The 18,912-nt window shown below is 36.5% G+C and overlaps 1 protein-coding gene across 5 annotated transcripts in view; it reads left to right on the forward strand.

The window, feature by feature from the left end:
• LOC114652120 (phosphatidylinositol 4-phosphate 5-kinase type-1 beta-like) overlaps positions 1-18,912 on the forward strand; it is a 181,504-nt gene that overhangs the window by 75,253 nt on the left and 87,339 nt on the right. For 2 of the 5 annotated variants that reach the window (XM_028802324.2, XM_028802325.2), the window contains 2 exons: positions 3,897-3,986; positions 9,004-9,072. In XM_028802324.2, coding sequence (XP_028658157.1) covers positions 9,004-9,072 — 69 coding nt within the window. In that variant the 5' untranslated portion in view covers positions 3,897-3,986. Of the gene's footprint in view, positions 1-3,896; positions 3,987-9,001; positions 9,073-15,775; positions 15,950-18,912 lie in introns of those variants that run through there. The other 3 variants (XM_051927787.1, XM_028802326.2, XM_051927788.1) reach the window with 2 other exon arrangements.

The raw sequence follows: 18,912 nt of genomic DNA on the forward strand, positions 1-18,912 counted from the left end.
ATTTATATGCAAATTAATTATTTTTAGAGACAAATGCATCCACAGGGGTTTCTGCAGGAATACTCCTTTTGAAACTCTGAAGGCTTTTTAAGAGGACAGATTACTTTATATCTTTCCCACAACAAAAAAAAAGTGGAGACCAAGAAGACGCCAGAGTTAATTACCAGAATACATCAAGAATACGCCAGGTCTCCAAATGAGGCACTTTATAGGAAAAAACAGGTTCTACAATTAGAATTTAATCTCTTGACAACAAAAGAAACAAAACAGCTCATCTTTAAATCGCAACATCATTACTATGAACATGGATAGAAGGCTAAGATCTTAGCTCAACAAATCCAGAAGCAGGAAGTTTGCAATGCAATTATAGAAATTAGAAACACAGATGGAGATAAAATCATTGACCATAAAAATATAACCCACACATTTAGAGAGTACTATAAATCCTTATATTCTATTCAGTTGAAAGAAGATAAGACACAATGTAACGAGTTTTTTGATGCATTACAAATATTACAGCAATATGCTCTTAGTGCAGAGGAACAGGACACACCTCTAACACTCTTAGAATTACTGAATGCTGTAAACTCACTTCAAAGTGGTAAAGCAGCAGACCCTGATCGCTACCCAGTGGAATTTTATAAAAACTTTCAAATAAGTTAGCTGCACTATTATTAGCAATGTTTATAGAAACTAGCAACAACAGAATTCTACCTCAGACTTTTTGCCAAGCATTAATTATTCTCTTTCCAAAATAAAATAAGAATTTATTGCAGTGTGTTTCATACAGACCTATTTCACTTCTGAATAATGATGTTAACATACTCTCCAAAGTCCAAGCTAGAAATATTGATAAAGTGCTTCCTTCTGTAGTATCACAAGACCAAACCGGATTTATTAAAGGCACACACAGCTTCTAATCTTTAAAGTTTGTTTAATGTAATATACTCACCCATAAAATCTTACACACCAGAGATCTTTGGATACAGGAAAAGCATTTGACATGGGTGAATATATCTACCTGTTCAACACATTGCACACATTTGGGTTTGGCCCAAACATATGTACATGAATAGTACTACTTTATGCCAGACCAGAAGCCTCTGTATTAGCAACATTATTTCAAACTAGAACATCAGACCAGACAAAGATACCCCCTATCACCATTGCTTTTTGCAATTGCCGTTGAGCATTTGGCCATTCACTTTTGAAATGCATCAGAGAAATACTGCTTTATGTAGGTCACATCATATTGTATATATCAGACTCACAATAGTCCTTAATGCACTAGCAGATTTTCAAAAGATATCTGGACTCAAAATTAATACCCATTTATTTTAGCAGATCAGTGTAAATACCTAGGGATAAACATCACAAGTAAATACAAGGATCTTTTTCAACAAAATTTTGCAATCGGCATGGAAAATATTAAAGAAGATGTGAACAGATAGTCTACCTTCCATCTCATATTAGCAGGGAGAATCAGTACTGTCAACGTGAACATCCTTCCTAAGCTTCTTTTTCTATTTCAGAGCATCCCCATATACATTAGAAAATCATTCTTTAATAAATTAGACTCAATTATAACCTCATTTATTTGGAATTCAAAACATCCATGCATCCAAAGGGTGACTTTACCAACACCTAAATCAGAAAGGGGTAATGGAACTACCTAACTTTCAATTTTATTACTGGGCTGCAAATATGCAAGATATAAAGATGTGGAAATTGACACAAATCAATGATTTTACACAAGCCTGGTCTGCAATAGAAATAAACTCTTGTTGCTGCTCTACATATGCCATGCTTTGTGCCCCAGTAAATACAAATTATTGTCAATATACTAATAATCCAATTGTCTGTCAATCACTCATAATATAGAACCAATGCAGGAAGCATTTTAAGGCAGAGAAGCTTTTATCTGTTGCACCTTTGCATGATAATCATCTTTTTCTACCCTTTCAAACCTACACAGTATTTAATGTTTAGGAAAGGTCCAGGATTAAAATACTTAGAGAACTGTTTATAGATAATGGTTTTGCATCCTATGAACAATTACACTCCAAATTGAATCTCCCATCAACACAATTTTTCCACTATCTCCAAATTAGAAACTTTGCTAAACAAAATCTGCCCAATTTTCCTCGCCTCCCACCTATTTCTATTCCAGAGGATATATTGATTAGTTTTGGGGACTCGGACAGCATTTCTATAATATATAAAACCATTTTAAAGTCCCTTCCTTTTAAAGATCCCAGAGTACAGTGGGAAAAGGATCTCTTACTCAACATTTCAGAAACTGAGTGGAAGGCAGCCATGCATAAAATACGCTCTAGCTCTATGTGTGAAGCATTCAGTCATTCAACTAAAATCTTGTATCGATCACATTTATCTCATTTAAAATTGTCTAAAATGTATCCAGAACAAGATTCAACCTGTGAATATTGCAATTGAGTTCCAGCCTCACTGGGCCACATATTTTGGGCATGTACCAAATTAACATAAATCTTATATAAATCTTTGAATACATCTCAGATAGTCTTTTTTGTCACTATCAGTCCTAACCCATTAACAGCTGTGTTTGGTGTACTCCCAGACAGGCTTAATGTCGAGGACTAATTGATTATAATTGCTACACTACTAGGACATAAACTTATCTTGTTCAACCGGAAGAATCTCAGCCCACCTGCTGTAAGTCAGTGGGTAACTGTTCTATACTATTTGAATTTAGAAAAATCAAATTCTTTCTTAAAGGATCTGTGGCAGGATCTAATTTAAAAAAGTTTAGAATAAGCATGTATACCAGGGAAAAGGATATTCTCCCTTCTATGTTGTTTTTAAAGATTTGGTCTTATTGTTGGCTCTCCTCTCTTTCTCTCGGGTGGGGGATGAATTCTGGTTAGTTAAGTTTGACTTATTTGTAAGTAATGTTATTTTCTTTGTTATATAAGTTAGGCTTGATTGTATGGAATGTTAATTTCTTCAAATAAAATCAATAACAAAAGAAATAGTTTGGCAAACAGATCAACCTAAAATAAGGCTACCATTTCATATCGCTTCCGTTCTTAATATTTGATGCTATGCAGATCATTTGGTATATAATAAAAATGGTATATAATTACATTTTTAACCACAAAAACTATTCTTTGCTATGCAGTATATTCATGATATGCACTTGATTGTTTGAAAACGTTTGGTTAAACCCTTTCACGTGCCTATATTTTATGAAAAGCTGGTGGAAGAAGTTTTAATAAAGTAGGAGCAAGTAGCTGGCAAATTCATCTGATGTTTAAACTTAAGAGTCTGTGTATGTGTGTAAGTATTATTTATTTAAATACAGTAATTTATATACATACACACTGATACACGTCAAAAGTTTTAGAAAACCCATATGTTTCCATTTTTCCAGTAAGTAGTGAATAACCTGAAAAGGTACGAAGGAAAGCAGTAAACTACTAGAGCATAAAAATAAAGTTTTGTTTGCCAAAATATTAAAATGATCTTATTTTTTTTAAAGTAAACAGCTTTTTTTCAGGGAATAAGTAATAAGATTACAAGGGAACAAGGTAACAAGGTTAACAACTGCTTAATTAATTAACTTCTATTGTTTGTTTTTCATCAGCAATTAAATTAAGCCCTGAAAGTTGATGCAAACAATTCTTACAGGTGCCCAAACTTCTGTTCATTACTTACAAAGAATCTGTCTGTATAAAAGCAATATTACTATACCCTCTGAAGCATTATTTGGACAATACTGCACTGTATATTGTATTATTGGCGAGAATAGAGCAATTAATAAAGGTAGACAGAGCGACACCTTGTATAGAAATACTTCATACCAGGATGTAGGAGGTTGTCCTTTCTAGTATTAATTAAAGCTTTTCAATGTCTTTCAGGTCATTTAACAGCATGCAACTTTAGTGGTCACATGAGTGAAATATTTTATCATCGTGATCATCAGATGACTTTCAGATCAGTTAAACAAGGTAGAGTGCTTGAATTTGTATTATTTAAGGCACAAAAGGTCATTCATTGGTTAATATCCTACTAGTGCTTAACTTAAAAATGGTGTATGTGTGTATTTTTGTGTATACTTAAGCATGTATATACATAAACACTGCCCTCAGTGGGAAAAAGTATTTAATTCACTTAAGTGCATTTAATTTAACTGCTTTTTGTATAGACCATTTCTCTTTTCATCTATTCAGAATATTGTACAAATTTACCAATAGAATTTAATAAAAATAAAACATAATACCTAATAGAAACACAGCTTTGGTGTTATAACCACTGGAATGTTTCCATATGAGTCCTGGTTTCATTTAATTGAGTGTTATTACAAATTGGTAGTCACTGTCAAGATCCAAACATCTCAGACAATAGATTAATTTGGGTTGTGCTAAATTCAAAGTCTAATACAAAATTAAAATCTAACTCTTCCTAACAAGGAGTTTTTTTTACAGTATTCAAATAATGGTTAGTTCTCATGGCCATAATATGTTAATGTTACATAGCATATGCATCACTTGCGTGGCCACCACATAGCATTAAAGTGATGCAAATCTCTGAAGTGATGACACCCATACAGAAATATATGCACAAAAGTGTAATGATATGACAACACCGAAATAACAGGAAAAATTTTTTAAAAAATCATTAAGCAAAAATCAAGCATTATTTTTGCAATAATCTATATGTGGGCATGTTTTTTGCAAAATTTACATAGTATATGCTACTTACCTATAGACATTTATGTATGGTTCTTAATGCTCCTGGTATTAATTTATAAGCAAATGGCTAGTGTTCATAATTTTGATGCAGTATATCTATCTGTTCCATGTATTGGTTATACTGGTTTGGTTTCTTTCATCCAATCTGAGGTCCTGTTCCAAGGTCGTGTGTTAAATTTATTAAAGCAGCAGTCATGCTCCACTTGAGGACAATGATAAGAGAAAGCAAATAACAAGGACCGTTTTTTCTCTTAGGAAAAAAAAAAACAAACTTTACACTTATTTTCAGAGGTTTCATGAAACATAGGGAGTGTCGTAATGTGCAGCCCAACCATTTGCAAAACAATATTTGTTTTTTTGCAAATTATTATTTACTATTAAGTGACTAAATATGGAAAGTCATTCAAATGGAATGTGCAAAAACAATACTCAGATGTTTTTGATATTAATTACGTATTATTTAGGTGTTAAAAATTAATTATAGCCCTCATTTAAAAACAATTAGTAAATTTATTCCACTAGGTATTGACTGTGTGTGGCATGGTGGTACAGGGCTTGCATTGTTATCTCACATCTCCAGCGTCTGGGAGTGCTCAAATCCTAGCCAGTTAACAATCTGTGAGGATTTAGTTATTTCTACGTGTCTTTTTAGCTTTTCTCTACACAGTTATTTACATCTGTATTCCAAAATGTATTTGTTGATTGGTGATTCTAAATTGACAAGTAAGTATGAGTGAGTGTGTCCAGTGATGAAGTGATTCTCTGTCCAGCTATGGTCCTTTCCTTATGTCCTGTGTTTCTGGGACAGACTCAAGCCCCTTTTAGTTGTATATTAGAATATCCCAGTCTGAACATCGTATGGATGATTATTACCTAATAAAATGAAGACAAATTGATGAGAGGAATATTTTCTTAACACTACAGCAACATTCACAAATTACAAATGTAAGTGTCTGTTATTTATATCAACTGTAGCAGCAGGTCACCTAAAAGGTATGTAGCCGTATCACTGAAAACACTTTTGTCTACTGATTGAAGTCAAATTGTTGTTAATATGTGACTGCAAAGAGACAGACAAATAGCAAAGAAACAAAGGAAACAATGGCATTCACTTAAAGAGAAAGATTTAATTAACTAATAGCCAGCAAAAACACAGGTTTGTAGTTATAGAAATTAGCTCCATGCCCTGAGTTTTTCCCTATAGATGGTGGAGTCCACACAAAGATCCACTCAGTAAGTAAATGCATAACCTGCTAGTCGATACTGACTGCTTACAGGCATATAATAGTGTAGTAATGTAGTACTTCTCTTGTCTTAAAAAAACTACTTTTTGGGAAAGCCAGGGACAGCTCTATGCTAAGGTTTAGTAGACACTTGAGTAGGTACCTACAGGTACCAAGGCAAAGCCAAGCTCCCCACCAAACGTAACTACCAGGGGACAACTACACTTTTCAGTTTAATAAAATAATTTGATTGTGCTTCAGTGTCCTAGAGGTACAAATGACCCCCAAACCGATATTATATACTGTACTAATATGACTGTCCTTTGAAGTCATAAAATAAATTGAGGCTGGGGCTAGGGGCATTATCGAGTCACCTCTGTTTATACATTTTTGTCAGATATGTATTTGCTTTGACATTAATACATAGTTTACATTGTTCTTTCTGGATGGACAGAAACCATAAGCTTTGTCTTTAATTCGCTGTCATTATAGAACAGTTAATGTTTCTGTAACATAATGTCACCACTCTTCTTTAAAGCAGACATGCTCTTTGTCCTTCACCAGTGAAACATTTTCAAGCAATTAGTTTTGACATATTCATGCATGTAGTTCTTATGTTGTTTTTAAAGCCATATTGTTATCTTTTAGCTTTTGATTTTATTACTGAGTATAGTATTAACTCAGAAATTATTATACACACCAAGAGGCAACTGGAACACAAATAGTAATTTGTCAAGAACATCATGAAAAATACACTTTGTGGAAGATGACCCGGACAAAGACAGGCAGACACGTTGAAATCAACCCACACCCGTTTATTGAACATTATTTACAGTGCACACAAACCCCAAAAGTCCCCAAAGTCATGGCCACAACACAATGCCTTCACTCTTCAGGCCACCTCCTCGTCTCTTCCTAGACTTTGTCTCTCGACCTCCCGACTCAAGCCCTGAATGAAGGGAGGCGGCCCCTTTTATAATCACCCGGATGTGCTCCAGGTGCTTCCTGGCAATCTTCCACCAGCACTCCCCAGTGTGGCGGAAATGCCAGCTGCATACTGGAAGCACTCCCGGTGTCCCCGATCCTCTTCCCCCCAGAAGTGCTGAGGTCCAGGGCTCCAAAGGCATTGGGGCGCCCCCTGGCGGTGACCACGGGCCCCTACAGGGTTGAGCTTCAAAGCTCCGTACCCGTGGTCCCCATAGGTACCAGGGCGGTTGCCCCCCCAGCCACCTGCGACACCTTCATAATGTTAATAAGGAGACTGATATATTTTGTGTATCCTGTCCATTTTTACAGTGTTAAATGAGTTTATACTCATTTTTATTTTATTTTGACAAATGAACCTGAACTATTTTAGTGAAACGTGGTTGTAAATGTTTTAGGTGTGGGCAGGACTTTTTCAAATCTCTTTGCATAAAGTCTTGTCTTACGGGGCTTGAAATTTTCTCTCGCAGGATTTCACTTTCACCAAACAGCAAATCTTTTAATTCTCGCAGATATGCCTCTTCATTGGGAAGAAACACTACTTTTCCCTGATGGCAATACAAACAGGATAATTTACAAGTCTTCGAACTAAACTTTAAATCTGAACAGTATATTCGATCTCTTTTCGCTGTTCCGTTATTTCAACAAGTAATAATTTCCGTTTGTTTGCGCTAATGCAATCTTTACTATCATTTTTTGAGACTTTCGAATTTTCGTACTTCCATTATCTCTAACCTGCACTGCATGTGTATCGCGCCAACGTTTTTGAATTCTTTACGACGTTCTACTTTGTCATCTACTGTTTGTCTTTTATTTCCAGCCCCGGGCATGGTTAAATCTCTTGGCACAAAGTCTCGTCTCGCGGGACGTGAAAGTGTCTCTCTGAGAAAGTCGCGTCTTGTCTCTCTTCCCAAGATTTTTTTATTATAATAGAGAGATATTGTGAAAGATCTCTTAAAAGATATGGAGGACACCCACAAAGTTAACTTCATGACATTCAGAAGGAATATATTATGGAAGAATCTGGCAGCATCTTTCAATGCACATTTTCCAAACTGGTGGCTGAGTGATTTCATTATTAGGGACACTGACTCTGCATCTTTTAACTGAAGATTAATGGCTCAATGTGTATTTGTCCATATTTTTCTGTTTCTTACATTCCACAATTTAAATATTATATTTCCATGCCTTGCATGTCATTTTCTATGGCATTGAGTTTAATATATTTCATTCATTATCACACTATATTTCAGTACAAATATAATTATAAAATATGGGTTCCATATTTTTAATGGTATATTTATGATTTCTCTTGTCTGTAACAGTCTCTCTGATGCGTGTAGGATTCACTTTATAACATTACCTAATACCCACTGTAAATCTGCTCACGAGGGGGTCTAAGTTAGTACACAACTTTGTTCCTGTTCTCCATCTCCAATAGGCTGAATGCAACAGCACTTAGTCTTTGTCTGTACTAGTCCATTTCTCTAGGGACACACTGCAACAGTGCTAAACTCAAAAGTTAGCCTTGTTACCGTAAATACGTACTAAGACCAGATACGTACATGATCATTCCCAGCAGACAGCACACTGCAGCTGATCCAATGAGACTTACAACAGGCCTGACTTAGAAAAGGAAATTAATGTGAATATATCAAATATAATGTCAAAAAACACCTGCTTTTTTAAGCTCCTATGAAAATCGGTGTCTAAACATTTAAGTTAAATGTGTTCTGTTTTTCATCAAAACAATCAGTCAATAATAGTAATAATAAATTATAATTGTAATCTAATAATAAAGAGACAGTAAATGGCAATGAGACCTAGGATATTTGCTTCTTGTATTTCTTGTCTTTTATTACAATTTGGCAATTTTAACATAATTCTTAATCAGACTATAAGTTATTAATGGAGAAATATAAAGAGAATAGAACAGAAATTTTGCATGCTTTCTTTTTGCCATTCATTTTATTTATTCTGGTTACTTAGCTTACAAACTTTTTTCTGTTATAGTTAAAATGCTTAGTGAAAAGCTCTACAAGTACATTAAAAAAAATCTTTTTTAGATGTCATCTGTCACTGAAAATGGAGTCAGGTCCTCTGGGAATCCAGCCAGAGAAAAAACCTATAAAAAGGTAAGCCTACTAATATTAGCAAATTAATTTTGTGGTTTTTCTTTTATAGCTGCAAAAACTATAAACAGTAATTATTTTCCACCTTTTAATAATTATTTCAGTTTAATGCATTAATAATATGCAGACCTGGATTAAGACTAAACCGTGCTCCCTTACTAGATTGCAGACATCTGCATTTCACTTCCTTTCCAAGTCCTTGTTCTACCAGCTCTTCTACATTTTTAGTCTCATCTTTTATTTTCTCCAGTGCTTTGGTTAAAGGATCATTGCCCCCTTATGAACTTTTAAACTCTAATTAGCTCTGAATACTAATTTTTCTGTTGTAAATTACTACTGAGCAGCTAAATGATCACATACTAAACCAAAGATCTCAATCTCAATTACTGAAGGGCCTCTATGACTGCAGATTTTCTGTCCAGCTACTTTCTTAATTTGCTTCCTTAATTTAATTGAGTTAGACTTTAAGTGACTCTACTCCATTGGGCCCTTGAGCAAGGCCCTTAACCTTGAGTATGCCATTAATCTGCATCCAGCTCTGTAAACAGGTCTTCCAGCTTACAGGGAAAACTTGGGTGTTGGTGGTAGGATTGGCACTCCAGCCACCATAAAACACCTCAAATTGTTCCAGTGTGATGCTGAGGTGCCATCTGCTGCACTTGGGTTCCAATCCAGGTGGTTCAGTATGTGGTGGGTGTGGCAATGCACTAATTAACAGTGCACGCTCCCAATCTACTAATGGTAATGGAACATATGCTTTGCTCTGAAATTCCGTACAGTTAGTAAAATAGCATGTGTAATTAACATCAGTAATTGATTTCAAACTATAAAATTGATTACATTGAATACTTGAAGCCAGAATCTTAAAAAGCAAATCAGTTAAAATCAAGGCAACAATGTATATTCCAAAAACTCCAGTAACTGGTTGCTAGTTAAGAAAATGGAATGAAAACCTACAAGCAATATGGCACTCAAGGATCTGAGTTTGAATTTCCTGTAAGAAACTATGTAATGTAGTGGCTTCTAATCTGTTAGGCCACCTTGGGGTTTAGAGCTAATGACCAATTTCTCAGATTACTTTAATAAACAAAAAAGGAGTACATATGTTTAACTTTATAATCTAAATTAAATTACTTTATACTTTGAGCTTTTTCCTATTTTTACCTGCATCTGATTATCAACTATTGATTCAGATCTTTCAGTAAATATAGTACAAGCACAGAAATAAGGAGTGTGAGCTCCCGTATCAAAGTAGATTGCTATTTTAGACGTAGTTAATGAAGGGGTGTTGATCAGTGTTTTATTCTATATAGTATGTGTTGTTCCCTCTATTTGCCATATGGTTGTTGTACTCAAATCAAAGACAGCAGGCTATTGAAGTGACCCTATGCCAACAGTGTTAGTGATGCCAGACAAGACATTGTATATTTACTTTTTTTAAAGCAATGCTTTTGTATTCTGACCAATGCAATTTGGCTCCAGAAGAGAACAGAAAGATAATGAGTGTTTGTAATGCAAAGGATATAAATAAAAATTACCAAGGGCACCCACTGATCCAAGGATAAAGTCTTCCAGTCCCACCCTGCAAGTAGGGTATTCGTACAGCATTTGTAGTTAGAATAGTCCTTAGTGCAGGACAGCAATGGAGGAGAAATGAGTGGCGCTTCAGTGGCTTTTTTGAAATCAAAACAAAAAGCAAAAACAGGGCTAATCTACTTAATAAATGAACCTTTATTTCAAAGTAAGGGCAGAAATGCCGCCATGATTTTTATTACTATTTACACATAAATCGTACAACTCGTTTTGTAACATTCCAGTTCTGATGTGCACTTGTGCACTTAAAATGTACAGGAGTGGAAAAGTATGCCTTCTTACTGCCAAAATTACAGGACACCAAATGATAACCATGTGACGATGCGGGTTCGACTCCATGCTCCCATCTGCTGTTTGGGAGCCCTTGAACCCTACAGTGTCGGTAATGTTACCAATGAGCTAGACAGTGAGGCAATGACAATGGAGCAAGGGGATGGTACAAAAGTGCTTTTATTAACACTAGAATTACCAGAGCCTACGAAAAAACTCGTAGATCCGGCCCACCTTAAATCGCTTCTTAAAACCCTTCTCACCTCTCCGCCAGCGTCTTTTGTCATCTAAATGTACTGATAAAGACAAGCTGCCAGCAGCCGGCTATTCCATCCCCCCAACGACTTAGAACGTAAACAAGCTTTTCCCAGCTCATGCCTTGATTGATTATCTGGGAGTGAAGTGGAGTTTTAGAGTAGAAATAATAGATTGTTATTTGCAACACACGCATTTCATATGTGTTGCATTTCTACAGTAATCTGTGTAAATACATTGTTAAAACAGAAACGGTTTACAATATTCTAGTAGCAAATGACAAAATGTAGGCATAAACTATATAATGTATGAAGCCTGAAGTCCAAATATCAAAGAAACACTTTCACAAAAGGTACAAAAAAAAAGCCACCGCCAAAAAAAGCCACCTTAGTGTGTGACTTTGACACGCATTAGCTATCACTGCTTCCGTGGCGCAACAGTATCAGTTGCAGACTGGGAATCCAAAGGTCATGAGTTCGATCCTGCACAACTCCATTTTGAGAAGTGTTCTATTTTTCACTATTTTAGAATAAAAAGATACATTTGATTTCAGTCTGTAACAGCCAGTGTAATTTATGATATTTGTAAAGCTTAGCTTTATTTTTTTTTTAAATTCACTTTTTATTGTCTCAGTCGCGTTCAGGATACTTCCCTACTGCCCCCCACCTGACACTGCTGTTTTCACATAAAGACGCTCTATAGTTCTGCAGTGTATCACGATACATACGACCACGTGTTTTTTTCCCCCCAATATTGCCAGTCCCCACGTGTTGCTGTATGCTGTTTCTTTTGTACTCCCGGACATGCAGAGGAAAGCATAGTAAAGAGCAGTAACTTCAGCGCTATATGCAATCATCAGACACTCCCCATCTGATACTGCTGTTTTCACATAAAGACGCGCTAAAGCTCTGCAGTGTACTGAAGTGTCTGCATGCACTTTTCGTGGCATTATACGTGTATTTTTTGAGCATGCCCATGTATCTCAAACACAGGAATATATGTTGATGTAAAAGTATAACAAAACAGGTGCACTTTTATTCAAGACTATAACCGAAGAAAAAAGAAAGCAAGTTACAGTAGGCGGTTGATATGACAGCTTGCGTGGTGCAATGCTAAGAACTGCTGATTTCCATTCTGTGCTATATAACTGTTAACATTTGAATCTGATGATTGCATATAGCGCGGTCTTATTCAGTGTGTGCAAGAACATGCAGGTGGCCAGTTGCTGCGTGCTACAACGCACATTTTAAAAAAAGAAAGAGACAAATATATGTGACGTTTTGAAGAAATCATTTTATGACGCGAATAGTACCAATCAGAAAACATCGTCGAAGTAATGCAATATTATTTGAAAACGAACAGCGTCAGGTTGGGTGTGAAGTTATACTGGCGCTGTTTGAGTCAGATCAGAAGCTGAATAAGCAGAAAAAGCTCCTGTTCTGACTCTAAGTAAAAAAGCATGAATTAATCAACAGAAATAACCGCGATTGACATTTTAAAGATAACGATTTACAGTGCATACAAATTTATAAATTCAATGTCCGTTTGAGGAAAAAAAAAAAACACTTTCTTCAAAGCTGGGAATCGAACTCACGTCTCTGTAGCATGACAGGGCTGTTGTGCCCCAAGTCAGCAAACCGTAGCGTTATGCCACGGAAGCTGTTGCAGCATCCTTGAACTTTTTGTGAAAATGTTTATTTGATGTTTGGACTTCAGGCTTCACAGATTCTATAGTTTATGCCTACATTTTGTAACATTTATTACTAAAATATGAAAAAGTTTCTGTTTTAGCAATGTGTTTACACAGATTGCTGTAGAAACGGAACATGCATGAAATGCATGTATTCCAAATAGCGATCTATTATTTTCATTCTAAAACTCCAGCAGTTCAGTCACTCCCAGATAATCAAACAAGCCATGAGCTGGGAAAACTTAGTGAACGTTCTGTGACGGTGGGGGATGGAATAGCCGGCTGCTCGCTGCTCCTCTTAATCGGCACATTTAGAAGACAAAAGAGAGGTGAGAACGGTTTTAAGGTGGGCCGGATCTACGAGTTTTTTTGTAGACTCTGGTAATTCTAGTGTTAAATCAAAACAAAACAATGGTGTTCAAATAAATAGTGCAGTCAAACCAATAAATAATCTATTAAAAGACGATGAGGTTAAAACGTTGCTGGAAGCAGTCCTTTAAAACAATGACAAGCCCGGTGCTTCTTTTACACTAGCGTCTCACCTGCTTCTCCCGTTTGGGCCCTGCAGCAAGCGAGACACTCTCTCTGCAGCTGACCTTTCTCTCAATCACTCAGGTGTGGAGGCCTCCCGATCCTAGCTTCGGTCTCGCTCTCATCCCAGACCGTGAATTATTTTCTCTCCAATGGCCAGGACTCCCACGCTGGAGATTACATGCCTAAGTCTCCCGACTCCCGCTGTCTTCCACGGCGAGTCACCTCCCTCGCTAGTCACTCCCGCTCTTCTCCAAATGCTCAGCAGGAGCGACTACAATCAGCTGCCCTAGGTGTTAGCTACACACCTCGCTAGGGCCCACAGTCCAGCTGCACTCGAGCATGCTCTCGCTCGTTTGCCTTCACGCTCTCTCTCTCACACACCGGCTTTCTCCTTACTTCCTTCCAGCAACCTCTGTCTCTTTCTCATTCCGTTCATTTCTTTTTCCCCTTTTAACCGTCTCGGGCTTCTCTTTATAATGGATGTGGCAGCTGTGGCAATCAACAGTTCCCGGGAACAATTACGGAGCGGATCGTCTCTCACCTGTGCACTTAGGTGAGAAACGTCCGCAGCACAAATCCACCCGGGAATCGCTTCAGCCACACTATCACGCCCCCTCGCTATGCCGCGAGCGCGAAGATTATTCATTTAAAAAACTGGCCTTTGCTGAGAGAGCTGTGGACCTACAACACCACAAACCATTGCTGACTAAAATCAATTGCTATGATGAATTATGATGTCTATCTGTCTAAATGGTTTAAAAACTGTTGGTATATCACTGGACTATATAGTATAAGTAAATATTATGTCTGGCAAAAATAAGTTGGATCCCTTAGAGCACCAACAATTTATGCAAGATTGCATGCAGACCTTCATTTCTATCATCTCAACAGAATAATCAAGGAACTTGTATTAATTGGAAACAGCTCTAACAAATGTAATGTGTTTGTCTGAAATAACATTTACCAGCAATCATCCAGAAAAAAACACACTAGAAATCTTATAATGAAACACATAAATTCAGTTGGTAACAGTACAGGTCTTACAGAAGAGATGGTCTTCAAATTTTAATCTCATAGTGAAGTATTATAATAATTTCTTTGCAATATCACGGTATTAATTTTCAGTAAAATGTATTTTAATCCTACAAACCTTTATGCAAATGCAGAAGCAATTCAAATTTACATTTAAGTGCACATTCATATTTTTATCCAAAGCATAAAGGACTATATGGAATTCAGAAAAATGCATTGTGCAAAGTATGATTACCTGCTTTGCTGCTCTTATAATTGTATTTTTCCATCATTTTTAAAGTAAGATTGTCTTCAAGTGAAACTAAGATTTTCCTTAATGCAATTTTTTTATATTTTTGAAGCAAGTTTATGTGGATGTAGTATTTTTAAACCTAAAATATTTCCTTAATCAGAATGTATATATTCCATTTGCACAGGTTTGATCTGACAAATAAATACACAAGTAAATTTGTGTTCTAGAATGGAAGTTTCTGTTGTTTTTTGTACCTCCCAATATGTAAGTCAGTGTTCGCAGATTTGTCTGATTTAGCTCAGACATTTCCAATCTCTTTTTAGAACTGTCTCACAGAGAATCTGTAATATAACTTATATTATTTGAACATAATGTATACAATCACAATTTCAGAAATCAAACTTTAGGCTTTATTTTCTTGAGATCCTCTTTATGACTTTTGATAACCTTATATTCTCACTTGTACTTTAGCAATCATAACATGCAGTAGGTACAAGTGTGGTAGTCTGCTCTTGAAATCTGACATTACTAGCTTTTGGAGAGTACCTGACAATGATATCTTCTTATATAATACGCTACCGTGGCTGTCTGTTTGTCTGTCCAGGATTTTATATCACCTGTAGCTCACAAACCGTTTGAACTATTGACCTGAAATTTGGTAAGCATATACTACGTGACCTCTACTGTCCACCTTCGGGGTGATGATTTTTATTACTCTTTTTATTTTTATTTTATTTTATTGTAGAATCAACTCTTGGCAGCAGAGCTGCTGTGCAGCGCACTGTACATAATTTGTCCTGATCAAATAAATCCTTCATGCCTTGGGAGCCAGCCCACAAAAATTCCCTATTCCAGTTCTTTAAATTTTCTAGTTCATATATTTAAATAAAAGAGCTAGAACTCACCTGAGATCAGTCATTTTCTATGCTTCTTCTCTGTGATGCCGGGGCCCTGCAATTATCCTCACCAACAATCCACGCGGTAGGAGACTTACTAATGATCAGGACCTAAATCAGGTCCTGATTATTGTTATAATATGTGTAGGTTGGCTGCTTGATCTCTCTCTTCCTTCCTTTTTTCCCTTTTTCTTCCTTTCCCAGGCAAGATTTTACAGTATCGCTGAAGTTCGTGACCTCTAAGGAGGCTGAACCCCTTTCTTTCTTTTACGTCTGGGGCTAAAGAAACCTGACAAAATCCCTTGGTTATGTTCAGCATTGTGAGGGGAAAAAAACATTGCTAAGCTTCTCAATTAAGTCATCCACTTGATGCATCAGGTAGGCCTCAAAGCAAGAGTTCTGGTTAAGTTCCATCCATCCATCCATCCATTTTCCAACCCGCTGAATCCGAACACAAGGTCACGGGGGTCTGCTGGAGCCAATCCCAGCCAACACAGGGCACAAGGCAGGAAACAATCCTGGGCAGGGTGCCAACCCACCGCAGGACACACACAAACACACCAAGCACACACTAGGGCCAATTTAGAATCGCCAATCCACCTAACCTGCATGTTTTTGGACTGTGGGAGGAAACCGGAGCGCCCGGAGGAAACCCACGCAGACACGGGGAGAACATGCAAATTCCACGCAGGGTGGACCCGGGAAGCGAACCCGGGTCTCCTAACTGCGAGGCAGCAGCGCTACCACTGCGCCACCGTGCCGCCATATAATAAATAGTATACAACAAATAAAAAAATGCACGTTTGCATTAGATAGATATATAATTAAAAGAAGTATAGTCCTTAAATATAGAACTAGAATGCCACCACAAAAGAACCAGAAAATAAAATGGAAAAAGAAAACGGGGGAAAAAAGTAAAGGTTAATAGTAATTGCAGATTCATTGCTAATATGCTAATTCTATTTCTACTTTATTAGTAAAATTAAGATGTAACTACAAAAAAGCCAAATTAAAATAGTGGGTTTTTTTTTTTTTTTTAATGATCTGTGGTGTTAGCCTGGCATATCTCTATTGATAATGTATTCCAGATTTTTGGTGTCTAACAGCAAAAGGCTGCCTTACCACATCTTTTATGTCAGGCCTTTGGAATACTTCTTTTAAGGTTGGATCTTGGCATGGGAAATATTCTTAAATGTTTACAATGAATAATAAATGCAATGAGGGAGCAGGATGGACAACCATTCAAAAATGCTCAAAATTGTGTAGTCAATGATTGAATATACTCATGCATCCCTGAGTATACAGGTAAAGGTGGTATTATCTTTAGTAAGTTATTGTGAACGAAGAAAGCGATTGACAACAATGGTGATGTTGATGCTGTAATCAATTTAAAGCCAGCACCATTCAGCCATTTGTAACAGCATATCCTGTGTGAGGGGAGGACAAGAAAGCAGATCGCACAAGAAGATAATAATGTTTGCTACAAGTTCATCCACACTACATTGGAGTGTCTAAGTTGGGGAAGTGGTATTTATGTGCCTGGATTCCCCACACTTGTAGCAGCAGACAACTGGAGGAGACTTCTCCTTTAAAAATTCTGTGGTGTCAGCTTCCTGTGGTATTGTTGGGACATCCGGGCTTTCTTCGTTTTGTTGACTTTGACTCAGATTTTTGTAATACAGTGCTATTCAGTTAATCCAATGAGCTGCTCCATTTTTATCTAAGATTGGTGGCGTACCAGCTTGGCAAGAAGCTCTGGGAGAACATGTATTAAACAATCATAAGCCACATTTTTCATGAACCTTTGTTTTGTATTTTTGTCTAGGCACAGCCATCACTCCACCTCTCCCCATAGATTGAATGTTTGTGCTCAGACAGGATAGCTTCCATCTAATTGCCACACGTGGTATTTTCTTGCTGGGATGTCTTGGGTGTGTCAGAATCTCTTCCAAGACCTCTTCATAGTTATATTTGCAGTGTTGACAGTGAAATTTTCATTATTATATAAGTCAGTATTGATCTGATTTAACAGCCAATTTATCAAAGAATAAATGATAAACACGATATTATCATTATTTTTTAATGTTCAAGTCAAGCTAAAATTGCTGAGTAGCAAGAGGAGATGATACTTAAGAGGTAATTAGGGAGAGTACAGGGGTTATAAACCTGAACATAAACTGCCCACATCAAGGAGGGTTAACTAGAAAGGCTGAGCAAATTATAATCTGCAGGTTATAGATTTAAAATTGCTAGAACAAATTGTTTAAAATGCTGATGAAATCATGTAAAAGTCATTCAGATTTCTGTGCAAAAAAGTTAAACGTTTCACTGACTGTTCAATTACATTTTCTGTGATATAGATACAAGTAGGTTTGATTGTAGATGTATATTGCAAATTATGGATGTCCTGTTTTGCCACTCTGATTATAACAAAAAGGCACAATGAGCCTGATTGATGTTGCAATAAACAAACATACTGACAGAAAAACATCAAGTAAACCTAATATGATGACCCTGAATTTGGAATCTCAGGTCACGATTTGCAGCGAACACAAAAATGAACTTTAGAACATGAGAAAAGCTTCGACAAGAACAAGACATTTATCCCAACATATTTTGTGAGCTGTGAGAATGAAGTGACTGCAAGGCCAGCCACAATGCTCATTTCAGTATGGCTCAAAAAAGCATACTTTTTCAGCATGGATTTAAAGTTCTAGCATGGCCTAATAGACTTGAGCATAGTTTTAAACTGTATGCGTTTTCTGTATGTTTCCTTTCAAATTTAACTTCAGGCATTGTACCACGTTGCAATATCTGAATGGATAGACCTTCCTGCCCTGAACAGAAATGAAAAGATTGTATCTTGGACTGAAAATAGACCAGTATTGTAATTTAATGATTGTAGATCAGGACAGAGCACCATAAACCATGAATAGATGAGATTGACTTATTTATTTATTTACTATTTATTCAAACAAATCAATTAAAGATCATTCAAAAGTGTTGAAAAGACAAACACAATAAAAAAGGAAAATGCCAAACAGTGTAGAGGCCACAATACAAAAATACAGTTAGGAGGAAAAGGCCTAACAATTATAAAGGCCAAAATACCAGCAATAATGAAGTGAAGGCCAAGTAATGCCAAAGGCCAGAAATATAAAATAGACCAAACAATACTTAAAGGCCGAAAGCAGAAAGTATGCCAAGTAATAGTTAAAGGCTAAACAATACAGTTTATAGCAATATGAAAGCCAACATTTCAAGAACTAACAAAACCAAACCTGTCTCTATACTAATCTCAATCTAAACAGGAAAGAGGCAATACAAAACTAACATAATAA

The sequence above is a fragment of the Erpetoichthys calabaricus genome, chromosome 5, assembly GCF_900747795.2.
Source record: "Erpetoichthys calabaricus chromosome 5, fErpCal1.3, whole genome shotgun sequence".
Classification (NCBI taxonomy): domain Eukaryota; kingdom Metazoa; phylum Chordata; class Cladistia; order Polypteriformes; family Polypteridae; genus Erpetoichthys; species Erpetoichthys calabaricus.